The sequence below is a fragment of the Centruroides vittatus genome, unplaced genomic scaffold, assembly GCF_030686945.1.
Source record: "Centruroides vittatus isolate TY-2023 unplaced genomic scaffold, ASM3068694v2 contig_971, whole genome shotgun sequence".
NCBI classification, from domain to species: domain Eukaryota; kingdom Metazoa; phylum Arthropoda; class Arachnida; order Scorpiones; family Buthidae; genus Centruroides; species Centruroides vittatus.
In genome coordinates this window covers 2275899-2301328 of record NW_027122644.1, presented here as the reverse complement: position 1 = coordinate 2301328, position 25430 = coordinate 2275899, and the positions used below count along the sequence as shown (strand labels likewise).

The 25430-nt window shown below is 23.5% G+C and overlaps 1 protein-coding gene across 1 annotated transcript in view; it reads right to left on the bottom strand.

The window, feature by feature from the left end:
- Positions 1-25430, bottom strand: part of LOC136985578 (sodium channel protein para-like) — a 324996-nt gene that overhangs the window by 198822 nt on the left and 100744 nt on the right. The window contains 3 exon segments of the mRNA XM_067282895.1: positions 13614-13814; positions 16245-16433; positions 19260-19404. Coding sequence (XP_067138996.1) covers positions 13614-13814; positions 16245-16433; positions 19260-19404 — 535 coding nt within the window.

The window sequence follows — 25430 nt, the reverse complement described above, 5'->3', positions numbered from 1 at the left end:
ATAACTTGAATATAATAATTTTGAATATTTTGGTGAAAATCAAATATTTCACAAAAATATATCAATATCTTGAAGTGCGACGTATTAATATTAAGCCAAACAATTGCCGTAATTAATCGGGCTATTATTATGCTGTAATAAATAACTAGAAACTAAGTAATTTGGTAGTAGAGGTAAACGTTATAGCAAGCGTTTGACTTAGTATTTCACAAAAAGTCAAATAGTTCAAAACTTTCACCTTTCTGCCAGGAAACTTCTTATTTTTAATCTTTACAAAACATTTTTGGCCTTATTTATGAGCCCTCTTCAGTGTTTTCTTTTGATTTAGAAAAATTCAATTTTGAATGCTTTTGCAAAAGCATTCAAAATTGGAGGGCTCATAAATAGGCAAAAAAACATTTTGTAAATGTTAAAATTTAGGCATTTCCCAGTGGAAAGGTGAAAGTTTTGAACTATAGTATAAACTGGACAAAAATGAATAAAAGTCAAATATTTTAAATGTTAGAGTATAAAGTTTAGAATGCATCACTAGTACCTTCATTTGGATAGCAGTTGTCAATAAAGCAGTTTTCATGCTAGATTTGCTTCATTTTTGGTACTTTAGCACTTAAATTTTACATTTAGTGTTTATAGTTATTACTCTTTGCCTTATTTAATCAAAAAGTAACATTTAACACTATAAACAAATAAAAATAACTTTCTCTAACAATTTAATGGGTTTTGGGCTTGAATCTATTGCCATTCAAAAATTTCAGTTGGCAACTCTGCCTTGGAAGAATACATTTTCTAGCAAATTGGCAGGAATATATTTGGCTAATGTCAGATGAGACTTTTGACAACAGAAACCAAATCATTATCAATGTATTGGCTGACAATTTGCACTTCAAGTCCATACAATAAAAAATTTTCTAATATACAGTGCACCAATTGGAAAGTAGGATATGATCACTGTTTTGAGAGATTGTACAACTCAATTAACACTTTGTTAATTGAGTTGTACAAAGATAAGATCAAGTATGAAAATATTTTGCTTTTTCTAACAGATGGCATTTCAGTTATGCAAAAAGTTGAAGAATCATTGAAAATGATTTCATTCCAAATTTAATTCATGTTACATGTTTAATCCATGTAATGAACATTGCCACTGAAAAAATTCAGGAATTATTTCCAACTGTAGATCACTTTGTATCAAATATTAAGGAAGTTTTCAAGAAATATACAGAGAGAGTTAGACTATTCAGAGAAATGTATCCTATATCCTTGTCTTGAACCGCCACTTGCTGGTCTTCTACATGATTAATAAGTATGAAATAATGTGAAAAAAATTATGAAAAATTATAAGCATTCTTAAAAACGTCAAGAGCAACAAAAGTGAAGCTATTAGAATTTTAACAAAGCTACTTTCAAAACCTGAAACAAAATCTCTATTAGCATTTGTATCAAGAAACTATGCTTTTATTATCAAAAACAATTAAAATGCTAGAGGTAGATATTTTGTCTTTATCAAAAATAGTAACAGAAATGTCAGATATTAGACAAGAAATAGTCAAAAGTTCTAGAAATTGAAATTAATGTGTATGAAGTTTCAAAAAATTATTTTCAAGAATCCTGGTTTTATAGAACTTAGGAAAATTAATTTATTCCATGAGTTAAAAGAATAAATCAACTCTACTCTTACAATTGATCAGTTGAACTCACGATTATAGTGGTTGAATGCTCTTTTTCTTGACAATGTTTGAAACCAGACTTTGCTAATTGAAAATGACTTCGCTAATTGACAATGTTTAAAATCAGAAAATTTCTCTAAGTACATAGTCATGTACTGCAATGCTCAGCCACCAAATCAGAATAACTTATTTCCCAAAAAAGAGTGCAGAAACCATTGAAACTGAAAACAATGTAAGTAAATAATTCAAAAATATATTAAATTATAGTGAAATTATAGTAGTAGGCTATGTAATGATACTAGTAAATAAAAAATAATTGAATATCTTATTGAATATTTTGTCTTTTGTTTTTTTTGTCAAATATATATTCAAATATTTTGTCTAAAAGAAAAAAAAATCAAATATATTTCTAAGCATATATAACTACTGTTTTATAACTATTATAGTTACATTTAAATATCATAGAAAGATTTTTTAATGATGATAAATATTCTGAAAAATTAAAAGTAAATGACTATTTTTATTAATTATCAAATAATAGTAGTTTAATAATTCACATAAAAACAGAACTAACTTAAATTTTAAAATATATCTTTTTCTCTTTTAATTAAAGACTATGAATTTGTATTGTAATTTTCATAGCTTTTTACCAAAGTGATCAAAAATACATCAAGAAAATTAAATACATTAAAATGGAAACTCAAATAATTTAATAATAATAATAATTTAGAATATAACGATATAAATTAAATACATCTAATATATTAATAAAATTATTTTAATATTTTGTTATCCTCATTTTATCAGCAATTTCTGAAACTCAACTATAACAATGGTTTATTTCAGATTATAATTTTTTAATTTGTTATAATATTAAAGATAAAAATAACTGACTAAATATATATTAATTATCAAAAGTAATTATTTAAATAAATATATTTAAAATAAATAAATTCTCAAAAATTTAAATATCAAAAACTATATTACTCATACTACATACATTCATATTCACTCTATCAACACCCATGCTGCATATGTAAAACATTCTATCCTAATTTTATAAAGCTTTCCACCAAATAACATGCATGCCACTCATTACAAAGTTTTCCTATCAAAAGAATATGAAAAAATATATAAACTTAAAATGAATCTGTCACATTTTGTTTTCTAACAAAATCATCACTTGAAATAATGAACTGAAAATTTTTTGTCATTAGTTTAATAGTTTTACTTCATTCCCTATCATAAATACATTAACCTTGTAAACAGGACCAGCACTAGTGTTTATGCCACCCAGGGCAAAACATGCATTTAACACCCCTTATCCCCCTACATAAAATAAAAAAATTAAAAATTTGTTTTAAAATGCCATATCTATTAGAAATGGTAAGAAATTTTTGAATGTTTTTAAACTTTAATTTTATTTACAATAGTTTAATTTCATTTACATTACTACAACAGTTTCACTGTTTGTTATTATCACTCACAAAAATTTATGAAAATTTGCCATTCTTGTCATTTGTCCATGCAGTAGCACCGGCCCTGATTACACATTTGTTCCATGTTATCACAATTAAATTTACAGATGTTTAGAAAATATTTCTTATATTGAAGTATAATTTTAGTTAAAGCATTATTGCTAATATTTTTCCTTAATATATTAAGCATGTAAAAAAATGTTCATGTTTTTAATACATACAGCATTTTTTGAAGCATTAAACATGCTTCAAAAATAAACAGTTTAAAAATGTCATTTTATTACAGTATAGTAAAATTATTCATTATCTAATATTATCTTATATTATTAAAATAATAGAAAATACAGAATAAATACAAAATATTAGATAATTATTTTAACTGCAGTTTGCAGTACTGTATAGTGTTTGCACAAATATTTTCAAGAATAAAATTCCCAAATAAAGATCATTCATAAATCATATCAATGTTATATAATATGAAAGTTAAATTATAATTAGGTTATTTTTATTATTACTTTATTTTATTTATAATTATCAAATTCTTATTCATCTTAGAAATGTGTGCAAACTTTTTGGTTTATCTTCATCCAGACAAAAAGTTAACAGATAATTTTTTTAAAAAACAATTTACACAATTTTATGAATGATAGATCTCATTTAAGTGAAATTTAATTATATCATAAATTGTCTAATTTTAAAATTTTAATTTAATTCATCCAACACAATTATTATTTTAATTTAATTATTACTATAACATTTTTTCCAAAAGTCACTTTTTGTTTTCCAATGGAACTCATATTTGATTTATGTTAATTGAATTATGAAATTAATTCATTATTTGTTGAATATCAACTTTGTTTAATAATAATTTGAGATTAATTTACATAATGAGAGAAAATACTAAATATAAATTCATTCAAAAGCATTTTTTATATATAAAATCTTTATCATCAAACACTGAAGAATTATACTGATTACTGCCAAAATAGTGATTAAATGGTCACTTTGTAAGTCTTTGTAGAAATTCTAGTAAAACATTTTTATCTCATTTCATAACAACATTTATATGAAATGTTAAGTTTTGGATTTATCTTTGTGATTCTAGCTTTTACTTTAAAGCTACATAATTTTAACACTTAAAAAAATCCAAATATTACAAAATATAACAATACTTATAGAGTCTCTATTGTAATATATAAAGGCATTTTTGTTTGTTATAAATTTTTATATAAGTAAAAATTTTATATTAAACAGAGAGAAGAAAACCCAATGTGGATAGAAATATTGTAATTTTCAAAATGCATCTGGGTAAAATAAAGTTGTTGACTGTTTTGTGATTACAGTGTTTGTGGATGTGAAAATTACTAGAGAATTATAGTATCTTGACCATTCATATATTGATATTGAAGATACAGAATTGAAGCATAGTATAGATTACAGATCATAAATACATATATTTTCAAATTTTAAAATTCCAAATTTTTGATATTACCTTTAAAATCCTAATTATTCAAAGTTTGGGAAAGACCTAATTATTATATAAATTATATAACAAATTGTCAAAAACAGAAAAATAATTGTCAAATGATGGATTTGAAGTATTGATATTTAAGAAATTGATCCAATTCTAAGTTTATATTATTATTAGATATTTCTTTAGAAAAACTAGAAAACTGTGTGATTTCAATGTTGACATTACATAAATGCTTCAAATTCATTTAGAAAATTTTATGATAATTGAATGAGTTGAATGATTAATAGATTAATTTAGCTGATAGAATGTTGAATAGATTCAGAATACCAATAGTTGATAATTTAAAACTATCACTTGACAGTTACCAATTTTCATCTGACATTATGGCTACATAATTTCTAATTTTTCCCCAATTTAAGATTTGAATAATTTAATGACCATCTATTTATGATTTTTAGTTTTTTTTAATGACATTGTATTCTTATAATAAAAGATAAGACAAATTAAAAATATTCTATTGAAGTACAGTGAGGATGCTATTTTTTTTTCCTGAATGCAGTTCTTATCATATAGAAAACAAATATCTTATTACTTTATATTGTATTACACTTAACACTCTTGTTTCATATATGAGTGTAAAACTTGTTGAATTTCATGCAATGTAAAAACAAATAGTCAAATTTAATAGGGTAAGGTGAGGCAAGTGCATGTTGAATAATAGATTAATAAATAATAATAAATAGAATATAGAATAATAAATTATTCAACTGACAATATTTTAAGTTTGTAAACTTAATGTATTAATAGTTTACATTTAACATTGTAAATTAAATAAATATTAATTAATCAGATCAATAGATACTTGCTGAATATTTCTATTAAAAGTACTTATACCTAGTAAAATATCTTAAATGATTAAAGATAAAGTAAAATCAATGAAATTAAATACAAACATCAATTTCTAAAGTAAGACATTTAAAATTGATGCATTAATTATTCGACATTCTGAACAACAGGAAAATTACTAGGCAAGTGTATTAAAAGTTGCATTATTCTATTATTTTAAATAACTTTTATTTGTTTAAATTATTCTTATGAATATTCACCATCAAACAAATGATTTAAAATCATTACCATTATTTAAATATTAGATGATTGTATTTTATCATGCAATTTTTAAAAAATTAATTTTTTAGTATTATTATGAAAATATGATTTAATAAAAAAATTTTATTTTAACTTACTTTTTAGAAAAATAGTAGTGCAAGAAAGAAGTACAAAACGAGTAGTGCATCTATGGATTGAAGAAAATAAAAAGCTGTGGCAAATATAGAGTTAGTGATTTTATTGTTTCTAATGTATTTCATTTATTAAATATTTTTAGGTCAATATTTATCATCTGCAGCATCAACTGAATATTTTAAATGATCTACAATTATCTAATTACTGGAGAAGATAACAAATCAATTGCTATACTACAATATATTTTCTTTTTATTTAATTTTTTTATAATATTTTAAAATTTATTTTGTCAATGTTTTAAATCAGTTCATTTGTATACTTTTTTATATTAAAACAAAATATATAATTTGCTAATGTAATGTATCATCATCATCATCAAAACTAGAAGAAATTTAATTTAAATTAATCAATTAATCAAATTTGTTGAAAGCTACAAAATTAAAAAATACTCAAGTTTAATAAAATATAAAAATAATAACCAAATCATGAATCAAAATAATCAGTCCAATATAAATTAATGTAATTCTAACTAAATTGGAGATCTGACTTTCTAATTTGTTCACATTCTGGAAATAAGTTATTTCCATAAAGTGGAAAGATAATTGGAGACCCTGTATTTTTAATGTTTTGCTGTAAGCTTATTACATAAATCTACACACACCTTGCCAATCTTGCCATTTTAACATTAATTCCTTTAGCAAGTCTCTATAGAAGTTCTACTGTATTGCAAAGTATATAGTCACATCCTTAGTTATTACTTCTTTAATAAGTTTTTTACTAATTCTTCCACTCCTGATGTCCAACTACTACAAGAAATGTCAATTTTATGCTCCAAATCTCTATTGTTCAACTTCTTTTTGTAATACATATATATTCAAAATTCTATTTACTCCTAATAATAATAATAATAATTTTATAGCTTTCACTATTTTCTGTAAAGCCTTTGCCTTTCCTAATGGCAAAAATTTTATAGAAAATAACTTGATTCAGGTGGATAAGAGACTTAGCATTCTTCTATTCTGTTAATTTATTTAATCTTTAATCCATCTAAAGCTGAAACCAAATAGTTCCAGAAAAGTTTATATCTATACATATAAAAACGAATGTATGTCTGTCTGTGTGTCTGTTTGTCCTTCATGCATTACCACACCATTTATCTGATTGCCATGAAACTTCGGGAAGTTGTTTAATACACTCCCGCGAAGGTTTGTGGCACATGTGAAGACCACCATTTCCCCCCTTTCAAAAATATATTTATATATGGATTAAGGCTTTTATGTCCAACAGATGGCGCTAACTTCCGACGACCTAAGTTTGCTTTTCTGTGAGGCATTATGCTTTTCTGTGAAGCATTATGCTTTTCTGTGAGAATGGACTGAAGCAGATCATTTTCTATCTATCTATATAAATAAAATATAACATTCGTTTGTTCCTACCGATTCCTTTGAAATTTTGACACAACGTTGCATTCGAATACGCAGGTGTTTTTATATAATATACATGTCAAAATTCTCCCCACTGGGGGGAGATGGACGGGATTAAGGCTTACCGTGAAGAACTCTGCTTCTATTATACTATTTTACATGTGGTTTTTTGCGTTTTTGATTGCGTTTTAATAGGTTACGTCAACAGAATATACACTAAAAAGGGATTTTTCGATATTTCCTTGCGGGGGAGAGGGACTGTGAAAAACTCTGCTTTTACTATACTATTTTAGACGCGTTTTTGATTGCGTTTTAATAGGGTACGTCAAGAGAATGTACTGTACACTAAGAAGAGATTTTTGAAATTCACCCCATGGGGGAAATGTTATACATTTATAATAGATACATTTTGAGCCACAACAACACGTGGCCGGGTCAGCTAGTTTTCAATAAATTTAGATTTTTAAGTATATGCTGTACTTTATTTATTGTTTTTTTAATATAAATTTGTATCTTATTTTTCTATTTATTATGTGATTATTTAGTAAACAAATCAAACTTATTACTCATTGAATTAATTTGAATAATTAAAAATAAATTCTCACTCTCATGTAAGATTTATGCACTACATTTCAACAAAAATAAAAAAAAAACAAAGTTTCAAATGATTCCAAATATAGTGAATACAGATGCATGTAATATTCATTTTTTTAAAATTGAAACTTTTTATATTTTTATATTTATATTGCAAAGAAGGTATTTAAAAAACACCTTTAAAAAAGCTATATAGCTATATATATAATCTTTAGTAATTGATAAGATAATCATAATATCTCTATGATTCTATATGATATAACTTAGTTTTTATTTGATTAAACAAAATTTTGAAAATATACCAGAAATGCATATTATATTTCAGATATAAGTAAATAAAAAATTTTTTAAACAAAATAAATTTGGGCCACAAAAGATTAAGGAAGTGTTATGAGATATTTTGTAATAAGTATAATATTTAACAATTTTTTCATGTCTCACCTTATAGTATTCAAATTATAGGTGTTTTGGCAAAACAAGAGCAGTAAGCTGATTGGTGAGCAGTAGTAAGCAGGGGCAAACCTTTCTAGTCACTATATAATATTTTCAAATATAAAAATTGTTCATTTTCATATTCATTACAAGACTAATTAGACAATATTAAATTATAGTATTTCAGCTTTCCAAATTAAGAATAATATTAAATAGTATTATTGATATATTAATTTTTATCTTTACATATTAAAATTATATCATCAAAATTATAATAAAATATCTGAATATTGAAATATCTAGTGAATAATCTAAATTAGCTGTGAATATTCTGTTTCTGATATTCTGTTTCAAATAAAATTCAAATAGATATTCAAATTTATATTTTAAAAAATCCTTTTTTCTCTCTTAAATAATATCTAATTGTGAATATGATCTAAGAGATACATATTACAAGATAACTTATTTGTAAAACTATTGATAATAAATTTTTTCAATATAATCTATGTAAAAAATTTTTTTTACTAACTAAAAGTTTTTTCATCATCTCTAGATATTGTTCTATAAATTATTAAAAATAAAACAATTTCTACAGTTACAGTTTATGCAAATCATATAAATCAAAAAGAATATGAACAACTATCTGAATTTCAATTAACATTTTAAACTTTAACACCTACCTGATTAGCAAATTCTGGCTATTCAAAGTATAATGTTTGCACACATTCCCTTTACTTTAATCATGGGAAATAAAATTTCCTCTTCTTTCTTCTAAATTATTGAGTTTACTATTTCTACATTTGTGATAGGTAATAAATTAACAATATACCAGAATTGATAATCTTTATCTTTTTATTTTTTCCTTTAATCATATAGTAGCATCCATATGGCATTTATTTTAAAATTAGTTAATCTAAATTAATGAATTTAAAATATGGAGTAATGTTTTTACATAACCCAAATTTTTGAATAACAAAATCCATTTAAAAAATTGGTTCAAGTTTTTAATAATAATGATAATAGAATTGTAATAAAGATAATGCATGATATATATATATATATATTTGATCTAATTGCATGATATATATTATTTGAAATAATCAAATAAATAAATAAAAAATAAATAATTTGTACCTAAATATAAGAATTAGTTTTATACAAATATTTTATAAAGAATATTCACTATGGAACAGATAAATATAACTTGAATACATTATATATCTATGTTAACAATTAAATTAAATTTGCTCCATAAATTTAGGCTTGATTGAAGCTAGCCAATAAAAATATAAAATTAAAGAGTTTCAAATACTAGAAGCAATCAGATAATTACTGATGATTAACTAAGTTTGTCCACTTAATATAAACCTATTCTGAAGTAGCTTTAACAGTAAGCTTATTCTTAACTAAAAACAATTGAGTCATTTTAAACATTTTTGAAAAACTTATGTATCAAGATAACTATATTTATGAGAAATGCTAACATAATAAGGTGATTCTGAATGGAGAATTATTTTAATAATGTAATTATAAATTTTATCTTTAATCTTCACATAGTGAAATAAAATAAGTATTTAAAAACCTAATAATTCAAAAAGTCTAAAAAGACAATCCAAGTTATTTTATTCATAACAAGCTCCATCAAAAATATATAAAACTAAAGATTGTACATCATATGCATAGCATTCAATTTTGGAATGTACTAATTTGCTTAGTTCCCAAAAATACTGTTAAAACTTGTATATTTTTGATAGAATTTGCTTTGAATCAAGAATTTAGGTTGTTTTTTGACTTTGTGAATTAAAGTAGAAAATCTACACCAATAATAAATTGACTCCATTTACCAATATTCAAACTAAATTTATTTCTAAGTAGATGCAAATATCATAAATTTAGTTTGAATGTCTATTAAATAAATTTAAAATTTCAAAAAATTATTTCTAAATTGGAAATAAATTTTATATATATAAACATCTCTTAAGCCCAATAGTTATATTAAAGCCAAACAATTGCCAGATTAATTACTAATAGTAGCAGTAATATAGTCTGATTTAATCTGGTAATCATTTGGCTTTAAAATAAATTTTAGAAAATTATGTATAAATATTTCAATTACAAACATATAAATTTTAAGCTTAATACATTTCCTAACTTTAAATATGTATTAATTACTAATCTTATTAAAAATTAACTATATCCTAAGCATATTTTATTAACAATTAATTTAATTATATCTTATATAAATTATTGTCTTTTCTCTTCACTTGTTTTATTTCTTATTTATTATTTACTTTTATAATATTCTTTTTGTACAAAATTAGTACAGTATATAACAGAATTCAGTATTTATACTTTTACTGTTCTGTTTTTTGGTGTTCAATACAAATTAAACATAACAGATAATTTTATATTAAATTTATACATTATAGCATTATGTATTAACACCAAAAACTAATTTTGATCTTTTAATCTATTGAACTGTATTTGGTATACACTGCAGAATTCTTAGACAAATCTTTATATACTATTTACTGATTCATGAATATTTAGATTTTACAATATTTATAATTTTGAAATGCTTTTCCTTTGGCTTTGTTTTAATATTTGATAAATTTGAAAAGTTACATTTATAAGGAACAATCATTTCTAAAATTACAGTTCTAAAATTTATCAAAGAATAGTTAAAAACTATAAACTATCTAATAATATTAAGTACTTTCATATAAAATAACTAATATGAAATGATTGTTTTAAAATAAAATTTTTAAATATTTTATAGTAATGAATATTTATTATTTAGATTAAACCGACTTAAAATATTAAAGAATTTGTAAATAATGATACATTTTACCATATACTTCTGTTTGCACTAAAGCACTAAACCTTTTTTCATGTATTGCCCACTTTTAAGAAAAAATTTTTTCTATCAACCCTTCTTATATACATACATACATATATTATTTTTTAATAAATTTTTTGTACTTGGTAAGTTTTGAAAATGGCAGTGAAAATATTTTCAAGAAATTTTTAAATAATTGTATTCATACATATGTAATTTCCTCATCAACCCCTTTTCAAACTTTCATTGACTCCTAAGGGATTAAATACTGGCCCATTGGGAAGTCCTACGCTAAAGATTACTATTCAACTAATATAACTATATTTTATTTATGCATGTTTACAAAATTTTTTTGTTTGTAACACACATTCTATTCATCTTAATAATCTAACAATTATTGAGTTAAGTCAATATACTGAAACACACATACTGGAGCACTAGAACAACAGCAATAGATTACCTTCAAAACGTGACAAAAAACATATAGATTTAAATCTAGTCGTTATATCTTTTATAAAGGTAGCTAATATTACTATTATTTAATTTAATGAAGTCCATAATTAATACATTATGAATTCATATTTTATTATAGAAAATGCAAACATTATAATTAATTTCTTTATGCATGTAAATTTATTAATGTAATTATTTTAAAATTTTCCAGAAAAATTATTTATTTTTTGACATTCAGTCATTTTATTTTTATAAATAATCTTTAATCAAATAGTTAATTCAATATGAATTTATGTATTTCAAATAAATTTAAGAATTACAAATTGAATATACAGATTATAATATAGGAAATATTGCATAAAGAAAACACAAAATAAGTAATAAAAGTATATAAATTATATGCATTTATAATCTTAATGTATATTCTTATTCTCAACAAAGTAAAATCAACAAGCAGAATAATAGTAATTAGAGTCCCAATTAACTGAGACCATTAACCAAGACTCTACATTATCTGAGAAAAAATGAGGAAGCATACTTTGTCAATGAAGACAAGAAAACATACTATGGTATCATCAAATGTTCATTTAACAAATGTTGGCTAAATAATGCATGATACTCAAAAGTCTCTAGAAGTTTAAATAAAATTTACTATGGTGACTTTGCATAGCAATATAAATTTAAAAAAAAAATTTTAAAATTTTAATCTAGATTTACATTTATTTAAATCTAGATTAAATCTATATTTATTTAATAAATATGGTTGTAAATGAAATAAAAATTATTTTATTGTATAATTTAAAAGTCATTATATTCAATAAGTATATTTAACCTAAAAATAAAGTACATTGTACAGTCTTGTTAATGCATCCAAATCAAATTTATTTCATAATTTACCAAATATTCTGTGTTTTGAGTTTATGATTATCTGAGGTACCCTAGTCCATATTACCCTAGATAATCAGGCTTCTACTGTATATTAATTTATATTTTTATTTTATATTTGAGGATGACATTGTATTAATATATCATCTAAATTTTAAATAAATTAAAAACAGATATTATCGATATCTGTTTTTAATTTTGAATTTCAACTTGATTTTTTCTAAAAACTATTAATATAATAATAAAACTAATCAAGCTATTTTAATCAAAACTAAAATAGCTATTTTATATTCAATTATAAAATCTCAAAATAAAATTCAAACTGTTATATAAATTTATATTTATCACATATTATTTAAAATTATCACTTCTGTATTATATCAGTTTCTTAAAAACTAAAAATAATTCTATATTTAAAAAAATCGTATTTTCTGTAAAATATTTATTTATTTTTTCATGAAATATTCCTTTATTTTTGTTATTAGCTTTTTTCATTGACTCAATAGACTTTTTGATAGCTCAATTTATAAAATAAAAACTTCTTCACAAAAAATTTATACAAAGATAAAACTCAGTGGGATCCTTGTTAATAAATTATACTTATATATTATGAATATGTAATTAAAATTATTTTTCATTAATTGTATTTGCATAAATTAAACATTCTCTGAAAAATACAAATCTAAGATTACACTAAATTTAACTTAAAGTATGCTAAATTAAAAATACCATTATAATTCAAATATTATAAAGGTATTTATTATTATTATAAACATTTTCATTATTTTAATTTTGTTTCTATTAATGCCTGTTCTAATATATATCTTTATATAAAATTTATTTTATTAACCCATAAAATATCAAAAATCATTTTATAAAATTTTGAATATCATTTTTAGAACTATGTTAACGTTTATCTTTGACATCTAATTAAAATCTCTTTTTTTATATATAATTTTGAACATAAATAAATGTAATCATGCAGTCCAGCATCTTAATGATATTTTACATCTTCAATGATTACCTGCTAATCATAATGAAAATTTTACATAATCTTAATGAAAATATCAAAACTTAAGAACACGTTAGCTAAAAACACTAAATATTTGCTAAACTTGAACATACCTTTCGAACTTTTCCATTTATTCTTGATTTTTGTTCACACATACTTTCACCATCTGCACTTTTTATACTGGCTTTTTCCTTTGTATCCCTTTCTTCCATTCCCTTCTCTTGACCAACAAATAGTTCATAAGATTTACAAGAAAAATCTGATGGACTTTTGACAACATTTTCTCCACGTTTTGCTGCTTCTGCTTCTTCAGCCTGAATAATTATAAAAAATATTTAAGTTTTCAATAAAGTATTAATCTATTTTTAAGTATAAAATTTCAAACAATTATAATCATATAAATTAAGTGAAATTTAAGATTGATTATAATATAATATAATATATCATATAGTTCATATTTGTTTCAGAGATAGGTATAGTTAGGTTGATTTAAATAATCCAACTATCTAGTTCTAGTGTAAATTGCTTAATATTGGATTAATTAATTAGCCTCATAGTAGCACAATAAGAATCCAGCTTTAAAATTTGATTAGAAAAGATTTTTTTTTTATATTAAATATGTGCAGAGTAATAAAATACTGTATTTATGCATGTATTAGCCGCATGCATGTATAAGCCATACCCTGTTTCTGAAACAACATACAGGTATCCCTTGTATAACATGGTAGTTACATTCCAAAAAAGTGCAGTGTTATGCACTGTGCTATAAGAAACAAAGGACTAATGCAAAACATAGGGTTACATTCCAGAAGTTAGAAAAAGTATACTCTTCTTTCTTGTTACTAAGAGAAATATGTTTATTAAAGCAATCAGTAATTAATTAATTAACAATCACAATTAAAAGTACTGTATTATGTGTTAATATTAATTTCAGTTAAATGGGGGCATTTTCTTCTTACAAAGTATTGTTGTCATCTCAGCTTTTTTTTATTGATTTTGATCAGATATATCAGCAATATTTTCATATTTTTTATTTTTATCATCAAAAATTTTTATGAATGACAAAATAAAAATATGTTATTAATCAAAAATTTGTTTTAGTAGGTTGCATTTGTTCAGTTGAGTACCAAGTGATTTTTTTCAAGAATTTGTGATCGAATACTAAATTGTTCAAGTATTGAGATACTGCTGTATTTTGTTTGTCACTTTTACGAATAAAGTAATCATTCTTAGGTAAGTAAAACCTACAGTTAAAAAAGGTTTAATAACAGTTATTTAAAAATGTTTAAATAAACTTTGCTAAATATGAAAATTAATCTATAAAAAGAAAACACAGTGACAGTCTTAAGGGCTAAAGTCTAAAAGCAATGACAACAACACCTAGTTGATAGGAAAGTTAGTGCAATTTTTTTCTACCTTATCCTATCAATTTTTATCAAAGTAAACCTGACAAAAAGCACAAAATAATATAGCTGTATGCCATATTATATTTTAAGTTTAGTTCATAGTCTTTAGCATATTTCCTTTGTTCTTCATTGTTTCCATTTTCCAGTACCTTCTAATCTTCTTAATTACTCTTTCCCTTTGGAGATGAGGCCCACTTCCTGAAATTGTCAAACAATGAATGTGAAGTTTCCTGAGGGCACACGTGGGGAGAAAGAGTCACTTTTTGGCTGGTCCTTGTAGTGAGAGGACGAAGAGGAGAATAGGGAGAGTTGTTAAGTACCCGAGAGATGGGCGAAGCCTATTTGGAGGAAGAGAAACTCCTGAACTTCTTAAACCAATGTTAGTATTGAAGTCAGTGTCTCAACTTGATAAGTTTTGGGCTCAGATGAACAAACAATGACTTGGACTAGAAATTTATAAAAACTGTCTTGGACTAAGGAAAGGTGAACAGAAGTGTGAATTGTGCCCAAGGAAGTTTTACGTGGCCCCTCATGACAGCAGAAAGACGTTCATACAACCTGAGTTCTTTATTCTATTCTGTCCACTATTTTTGATACTTCTTGCCCCTATCATCTGTTTTCCACTTTCTTTTAGTGTAAGTTAGTTTTAAGAATTAGTTATAATGAAATTTTTAGGTAATACGTAATCATGAGTTCTTTGTACACATCACGATATTTTGTAATTATCCAGCTGATGACGATGTTTTGGGTTACTGCTGGAGTATCTGTCCTAGAGTTGGCATCAGTAACTGATCTTGTACATGATTATATCATACAAAATAAATTGTGTTTTTAACATTTACTGCACATATTTCCTTTTTTTTTTTTTTAGGTGTTTGCCTTAGTAGGCTAGCAAAAACTCTTTCATATCTCATAATAATTTTGAAAATTTCAATATTCTAAAATCCATGGACAAATTTGAGACGACATGCATGCTTACTTAAATAAATAAAAAATATCAAAAACTGAAGGTTACATTTAAAAATTGTAAAATTTTGTACAGAGGATTTCCCAAACCATGTTAGAGCAAAACTGGAAATCATGTTGTATGAGAGGATATCTCCAATTTTCAAACTGTGTTAGAGCAAAACCATGTTGTACAGTACTTTAAACTCTTCTATGACTGTGTTATTTACATGTTGTATAAGTACTGTGTTCTATGAGGGATACCTGTACTTGGAAAAGAAATAAAAATCTCCTATTCCTACAAGGAACTAGAGTAGAGACACAGGTATACAGAAATATTTTAACATTGCAAATTCCAAACAAAGCGAATACTTTAAAAATTTTTTGACAAACCTGTTTTGCAGCTTCTTGTTCTGCAGCTTCTTCAGCAGCCGCTGCTTCTTCTTCTTCCTCTGCTTGTTTTTGTAATTCATCATATGACATTGCAACAATGGCCAATATAAGATTAACAAGATAAAATGAACCCAAAAATATAATTACAACAAAAAAACACATATGCCATGGACCAGCAGTTTTTAAAATCTGAAATATATAAATAATTAAATTATTAAAATAATTTATAACTAAATAAAAATTCTTAATATTGATATTTTAACAATTCATTGCTCATATAATATTAAATTTTTGGATTAAATATCAAAATATCAAGCATTCTTCAAAATACAAAGATTATAAAATCTTTCAGACTAGTTTAATATGTTAATAATTGATATGTTCTTTTTCATTATTATTTAAAGCTGAGTAATACTATAAGATGTTAATGGTATCTACCTTTTCTTTGAGATTTATTTACCATTTTACTACATATTAATATATAAATCTATTTAAAATTTTAAATTTCAAAACATTGTTTAATTCAAAACATCAGATTTTTATAGAATTGATCTTACTGAAATCAAATGAACAGAAACTGAAAATTAAATATAAAATCAATTTGAGCAATTATGCTTCATAACTGAATTTTAAAAAGTTTTGTTTCATACAAAATTTATAAAAAGTCAAAATAAAGAATATAATTAGATATGATTAATAAAATAGAGAAATCAGATTAGATCCAGTGGTGGATTTTCCCCTAGGACCAGGCCTGGGATACAAAAATTCAAAATAGTAAAATAATGAAAAAATTATTTTATTATGTAGAAACAATTCATAAAGGAATTAATACAAATTAAAAAGTAGAAAGTAGGAACAAAATAAGACATTTGAGTTGAGTAGTTTTAATATATGAATATATTTTGCATAAACAAACATAGTACTAATGATGGTTTTTCAAACACACCCAGATGCTTTTACAAACTACTTCCAGCACTGTTGTTTAATAATTGTTAGACAAACAAAAGAAAACAAATATTTTTGGCCTTAGTGGTCCTCCTCAGGTTACAAAAAATTTTTTACACTTTTAAATCAGCTTGTATGTTTGATAAAAAAATTTTCTACCAAAGAACTTTTTCACATAAATTCAAATAAACTTAAACAATTAAAATGTGGAGCATTCTACAGTTCAATAACTTTATGTAAATTAAAATAAAAATTTTAAAAAATGCAAGCTCATTTAAAAGTGAAAAATTTTTTGTAACCTTAGGAGGGCCACTAAAGTGGCCAAAAACGTTTCATTTATCTAACATTTATTAAACATCAGTGCTGAATGTAGTTTGCAAAAGCATCTGGGTGTATTTGTTGAACTGTTCCAGTCTTTGACAGTTATGATAGGTTTTCAATAGCAAAAACCTTTTTCCCTTTCAATATTTAAAAATCTGTAAAAATACAATTATTGTAGAATAAAAATTATAAAATAGAATCATTCAATGTAAATCTAGTACCATTAGTTTGGCAGCATCTGCATATTGTGGGCCTAGTGTAAGTTTAATTCATGTTGCAAAGATATTAGTGCAGTTCTTTATTAATCTTTAATTATTAAAGTTATTGAAATCATCAATAACAGCCAATATCACAAACAATCTATTATTAACATCTACTCCTCTATATCTCATAAAATGACAAAACTCTGTGTTAACAGAAAAATGATTGCCCAAACAAAAACATGAAGATAGAATCCTTTAGTTCTCATCTCACAATTTTTAATCTTGACATAATTATTTTTAGAAAGAAAAGAGAACACAAATTTAGCAAAACAAAACAACAAAAACACACTATTTTCCATGATTATTTTTAAAACTAAATGAAAAAGCATTTAAAATTCAAGAAAAATTCATAATGCTAATATACTGCAAATATGTATTAAAACACTGGATATTTTCCAAAGTTTATGAGAAAACAATTTAATAATATGCCTGAGCAGGATGAGATTAAGAAATCTATCAGGAAAAATAATCTAAAATATTTCTCTGACCATTTGTGTTCTTGTGATAAGATAAGAAAATAAATCAGAAAATCTAGTTATGAAATAATACCATAAATATTTGTTCCATTTACTTGGAATCTATCAATAAAAAAATTGAAGAACTAATTGAATTTAAAATGTAAGAAAGAATGCAGATGTAAATTGAAAACAAAATGAAATGACTGATTTATGGAGGTTTAAAACAACTAAATTACTTTATCCAACATTCAGGTCTGAATGTTGGATTCTGAACGGAAGAAAATTCTAGCCACATTTTTGTTTTGCAATATCTTGTATTGAAAATGTTTTGTCCAGTGAATAAAATGTAAAAAAGGAAAAAAAATTTGACTTATGTTCAACTGAAGGCATTAGAACTAAATTAGCATCAAACTGTAAATTTAAAATTTAGCTAAAAGGTAGAGTACTAGATATAGGAATTCTATTGTATGAAAATAAGTTCTTTTAAATTTTGTTTGAAAGGTAATTAGAAAAATATAAACTATCAAAAATGTTTTTTAGATAATCATTTCTAAGGAAAGGTTAGAAACACTAATATAAAAGAGAAAAACATCAGAAAATAGCAAATAGTTATATTATAATTTAAAATCAGTAGTCACTTCAAATAAATACTTAAAAATGACAAAATAGAAAAATATTTAGCATATAAAGCACTTATTAATATTTCTAATTTATATATGTTTTCACCTAGAATAACTAATTAGAATAATAACTAAAGATTGTTATGATACAATTTGTTGTATCATAACAATCTGTTTGTTTTGTTTGTATAAACAATCTTCTGTTTCATTTATTTTGTTTACAAACTATTTGTAAAAACTAACAGTAAATAGTTTATAATCTTACAAGCTGAAGAGTTTATAAATACATTATTATGAATTCTGATATAGCATTTAAATTCTTTACATAAATATTTCTTCAATGTTACATATTGAAAAAATATATAAATCATTATTTACATTTCATTAAAAAATTTTTAAATCACTTACCAACTGATATAAATTTTCCCAAAAATCTTGTGTCATTAGCCTAAAAGCACCAAGTAGTGCCCAACCAAAATTATCAAAACTTGTGTAACCATAATTGGGATTAGTTCCATACCCCTGAATACAAGTATAGTTTTCACTGCATACTCTAAAATAAAAGAAAAAGATATTTTGAATTACATTATTATTATTATTATTATTATTGTTTAGTTATTAATGACTAATAAAATAATTAAACGTTAAATATCTTAATTCCATTTAATTTTATATCAATATCTTTGTACTTTATCATAAATACTGTAGTTTTCCATATTGCTTTCATGCTTGTTTTTATGTAATAACTGTTTTTTATTGTTAAAATAGTTTTAAAATACATAAATAATTTTAGTAAAAGAAAAAAAAATGAAATAGACTAAATTATCTTACAACAAGTAAATAAAATGAGAATTATTGTAATTTGTTAATATGTATAAGCCATAAATTTTATTTAACAGCAATGTTTGCTAACTCCCAGTTCAACATCAGCTAAACTCTGAAAACAGTTTCTAAATTAAATGAATTAAAATTAAAATTTTAATTAGAATTTAAAATAAAATTTAATTAAAAGTTGTTTTCAGAATGCATCTGATATTGAACCTGGATGTTTGAAAATGTACCTGTTACATTATGACTTCTTTCATTTATTTTATTTATTTGTTTTTTTTTTGAATGAATGAAGTATAATCTCCAAATAAAAACTATTTTAATAAACACAACTTAAATGCATAAAATTACCATATAAAACAGTATTTTAAAGAATAAATATAAAATCATAAAAACAAAATATTAATTAAAAATGAATAATTTCCTTAAAAACATTGAAAACTTATTATTTATCAAGAAAATAAGAATTATTACAAAAAGAAATTATAGTAAATACCATATTTATTTTAATAAACTGCACGCTATCTATAGTTTTTTCATGATTATTATTTGGGAGGGACTATTAATGGAATAAATCAAGTAAGTTTTTTCACTATTATTATTCAAACAATAATACTCTCTGCACTGAGCATTGTTTTTATTAAAATTATTCAGTTTTTGCTGAAGTTTACAAATTTTACAAATATAAACCTGCTTCAGATTTGAAATTATAATTTGGGAGTTTCGAATTGTATAATTTCAAACCTGAAGTATTATAAAATAAACTGAAAACATTTGTTATACAAACTCTTCATGCTGGAAAATTATGTAAAGTGTTGATTTTCTTACCAATTTTTACTGGTTTTGGGTGGCTGTGAGTTTGTTTATTTGCATATTAGGCCAGTATTTCTAGCAGTGGCTTTAATAAAACAGTCATCAAAATAACAGAAAAAAATATTTACAACTTTATTTATCAAGTTTTAATGATATTTTAATTTATTTATATTCATCTTACTTCAATACTAACCAGCATTATCAATTACACTATAAATTTATAAAAATATGGAATTTAACCCATGTAAATATGGAAAATGGAAAAATATAAGTAATTTAACTAATGTTGGAAAAACTACAGTAATCTTTTTCTTCATTATTATTGGGAAATGAGATACTTAAATTCAATAACACACTGAATACATTTGTTTGCTCTTTGCACCATCCTATAGCACATTTTCATGGCCATTGTAGCCAATGTGTTAGGCAATCTTCTAAGAAATTCTACATTGGCATAAAAAGAAAATGTGCATAGAAGCATGATTTCATAGAGAGATTAAATTTGAAAAAATGTATAAATAATTGATCTCTTTAAACACTTCATTTTATCTATCTTAATATAGTAATTTTGATAATCGAGTGAATAGGACACTAGTAACAAAAATTATACAATGTAGATTCAAGCCATTGCAACTTTAGTTTGTGATTTAGTTTAATCATGATTTTCACCTTGAAACATTAAAAATATATTAAAATACACAATATTCAAATTTTACAAAAACTGGAAAAATATTTTAGCATAGAAATCTATAATTATGATTTCTTAAAGAATATAAATAAAACTCATGTTAAATAAATAAATAAAATAAAAAATATTTAGCATTGAAGAACTAAATTTCTTATTTGAAGACTGATTTTGTGTGATTATATTACTTAATTTAAAAATAACAAATTCACATGCAAAAATATTGCTAATTTTTGTAAAATTTGAAAACTGTATACTTTAAAATATTTTTTTTTATAATTTCAAACTATGTAATCAAGCTAGTATTTTCTCTTATATATACTTCATTTTTTATTATTAATTTATGTAGTTTTGTATTTTTTTGCTTTTAATCATTTTGTGTTTAGCATTTATATATATCATTAATCTTGTTACATGAAAAAAATTTTATGTCAGCTTTCAAATGTTCTAATTTTCAACTTTATTGTAATTCTATTTCTTTTGTATTTATAAAGATGTTATATAATTATAATGTATTAGAAATATTTGTTGTTTAATATTTATTTTCATCTCTATTTTAACATTAACAGATGGTAATCTGAAATGGTTTTTGTTTTTTTGTACTGTATAATATCTTCTTTCTGTCAATCAGTAAAATGAAAGCAACACATTTGAAAAATTATCCTAATTATTATAAGTAATCCATAGCAATCTAATTATAAAAAAACAGAACTGTATACCAAACACAAATATTTATGGCCAGTTTATTCCCAACTGCATCGCACAATTTTGATTTTAAAATATCTGAAATTCTTGCTTTATTAATATCTAATTAATTATATTACATAATTAAAAAGCAGCACCATCCATCATAAAAAATACAATTAAGCTCTTGCCCAGAAAATGTATCTGCAACTTTGCTCTTAAAAAATGGCAAAAAACTGCTTCCTACTTACACAGTATACATCATTACAAAACAAACACTAAATTATCAAGATTATGTCAGAATGATTTTACCATTAAAAAATGGTTTAGAAAAAAACCCACTTGTTTTTGAATTATAAGGAAAATAATGTTTGTGGTTGTGGAAAAATGTTGTATCTGTAAGTGTTACTTAAAATGTTTTTCCACAAACAGCATAGAGAAAAATTTAGAAGTAAGTAAATTTGCTTTTTCTATAAATCTTTTCTTATTTTTACCTTCATAGCATACATTGAGATAAACTGCTTGAAACATTTTGATATGCTCTGGATTGAAAATTTCAAAGAGTGAGGTTTTTTGGGAAATAACATTACTAGAAAAACATTGTATCTGACTTTAGGTATTATTTATTTTATTTCAAGAATAAAAAATACAGTATTTTAGTTTAAACACAAACAGTAGCTTTTATTTTCTAAACTATCTACAGTACTAAGAACTGCCTATGATGGTTTCTTCCTCAAACTGCAGGGCCCTGTAGAACTCAGCATGTTCTTCTTTTAAAAATCTTGTCATGTTCATGAGATCTCATTTCTTTGCTGTTCTTATAAGCAATGGGCCAACATATAGTAGAGACAAAGAAATATCTGTTAAATTTTGAAATCTGGACAGTACCTCTGCACAAAGTGCACCTCTTCTCTGTTGAAGTAAGAGTTTGTAACTCCCACAATTCATCATCATGATTCTTGCACATACTGATCACAGTAAAATCATATGAAAATATTTGAAACCACATAACAGAGATTATTTTTAGACCTCGACGCACATTTTTATCACAGTTCTAATTTTTCCCCCCTCAGTCATTTTACTACAACATGAAATTAGATACAATGTTTTTCCATGCAATAAATATCTAAACTCACATTTAAAAAAAAAATCTGAATATAGATTTTTTCTTCAAATGATGCCAAAAGATATACACTTACTTAAGGAATGCATTTTTGTATCAAACTCAATTTCACTAATTTCTTGGATATGCTTTCCTGTGCAAGAACAACTTACAAACACCTGATATAAATTTACATCCAGATAAAACTAATAGTATAACAATGCAGTACAATTTGAATGTTAACTATATCAACAGCAATAACTCATACATTTCTCATTTTGCATCCTTAATAAAAACACAAAATAACCTTCTTCACTATCTCCTTCCCCATGTTTTCATTTTCATAACTACCATATTCTGTTTCATTTGAATTATTAATATGAACAATACAAATATTTGAAATATATATTGAGCCTTTGTATAAATCAAAGAAAGTAAAAGTAAAAGATGGAAATTAAAACAATATCATCTATATTAAAAATCTAAATACAAGTTTGTAAAATTATGTAATTACATAATCTGATTATCAAAATTTAAAAAAAAATAATTTCCAACAAAACACTTCTGTACTAATTATAATACTGTACTACTTAACAAAAAATTAATAATAATAAGTGGTTTAATCACTGTTATCAAAGACCATTATACTTACAATTTATTACTAACTTTAATTCATGTTTATATTTCTACTTTGATTATTTAAATTGTCAAAATCACCTTATAGTTTAAAATTTTATTCAAATTTAAAATAATTTATTTTAAATTTGAATAAAATTTTATTTTAAAAGATTTTCATTACTTGATATATTTATTAATTTTTTTTGTCTAATATCAGACTTACAATTATAAATAAATAAACAATTTTATTTATTTATAATTCTATGTAAACTGCTGAGGAGGTGGGGATAATCACACTTACAACTTATCAAACATAATTTTAGTTTCAATGCATTTTTAAATATTTTTCTTAAAATAATATTCTACTGAAAACAAAATTTTCAAACCATTATTTAATCCATCTTCAAAATACAATAAATTTTAAAAAATAAAATTGAATGTTTCACATAAAAATCAAATAGGTCATGATGATCAATTGATTTGAATTTCATTAATTTGTAAATTCTTAAAAATTATTTAGAAATGATATAAAAAACTGATTTTAAAACTGCAAATTAATTAAAAATTTATAAATAAGTTTTATTTTTTAACTTCATAAAAATGAAAAATAGAATCTTTAAAGAATAGAAAAATAGCTTGAAAAATACTTTATTTATATTTTACTCTGAAATTGTTAAGACAATTTAGATTATATTTTGTTAATGTAATTGTTCTCAAAATCAGAGTTTAGAATTTTCCTAGTTTCAAAATATTCCTTTTATTCTATTTATTTTTTATGTAAACTATAAATTATTCAATTTATAATTTTTAAAATATATTGTAGTCAAAAACAGCTCAACAATAATCCACAAATATTTGATGACAAATAATAGATGCATGATTTTCATTTCAAGCAAATAATATACTTTAAAATGGCAATTTTAAATATAACACTTGCAATTCTTTTCTAACTTTGACTTTTAACATTTTTATTGTATGTATTTTCTACACAATTATACAGGAGTTTTAAAATAAAATAATAAAAATTATTTAATACACTGAAGTATACAGTATGTTGGTCTCCTTGTAAAAATAAACAGAACTAATAATAATAGGCTCAAAGTTGTATTTAATATTCATATTTTGTTGTTTTTTAGATTACATTTTTAATTCAAATTATAATTGTAAAGATTATAATTTGAATTTGTTTTCTAAAGTCATTGATTGTTCTCTTTATAACTAACATAAACACAACAAAAATAAGAAATAATTATGTATTACATAAATTTGGCAAAATTCTCAATACTACAAACCCTAGCAGGGAAAAAAATGCCAGAATTTATAGTAATATACATTTATTTGAATTACTTTATTCACATAAATATATATAATACTAAGCAACAAGAGACCACCTTTCTCAATTTTTCTATCAAATTTCTATTTCAACATAAACATTTTCAGCCTCCTTTAGTGGCTTGCCTTAGATTATTGAAAGAAAAACTAAAAGAGTTTAGTTTTTCTTTCAATATGTTTATGTTGAAATAAAAATTTGATAAACAAAGTGAGAAAGTTTTGTCTATCAAATTTTTCTTTCAACATAAACATATTTGCTTGTAGCTTAGTATAAAAATTTCAGCTTTTGGAGGAATCTGCACTATGTATAAAACCCAAAATATAACAGAATTTCAAATATTTCTGAAATTTATCTTTTTTCAATACTGCATTTTAAAAATTTTTGCAAATAAACTGATGATTTTCAGCTTTTACATTATGAAAATTTGTGAGAGACTTGATTATTTATGACACTATTCTACCTCTATTTAATTATAATAAATTTAAGTCGGATTCTAAAAAAAGCTACTAAATTTTT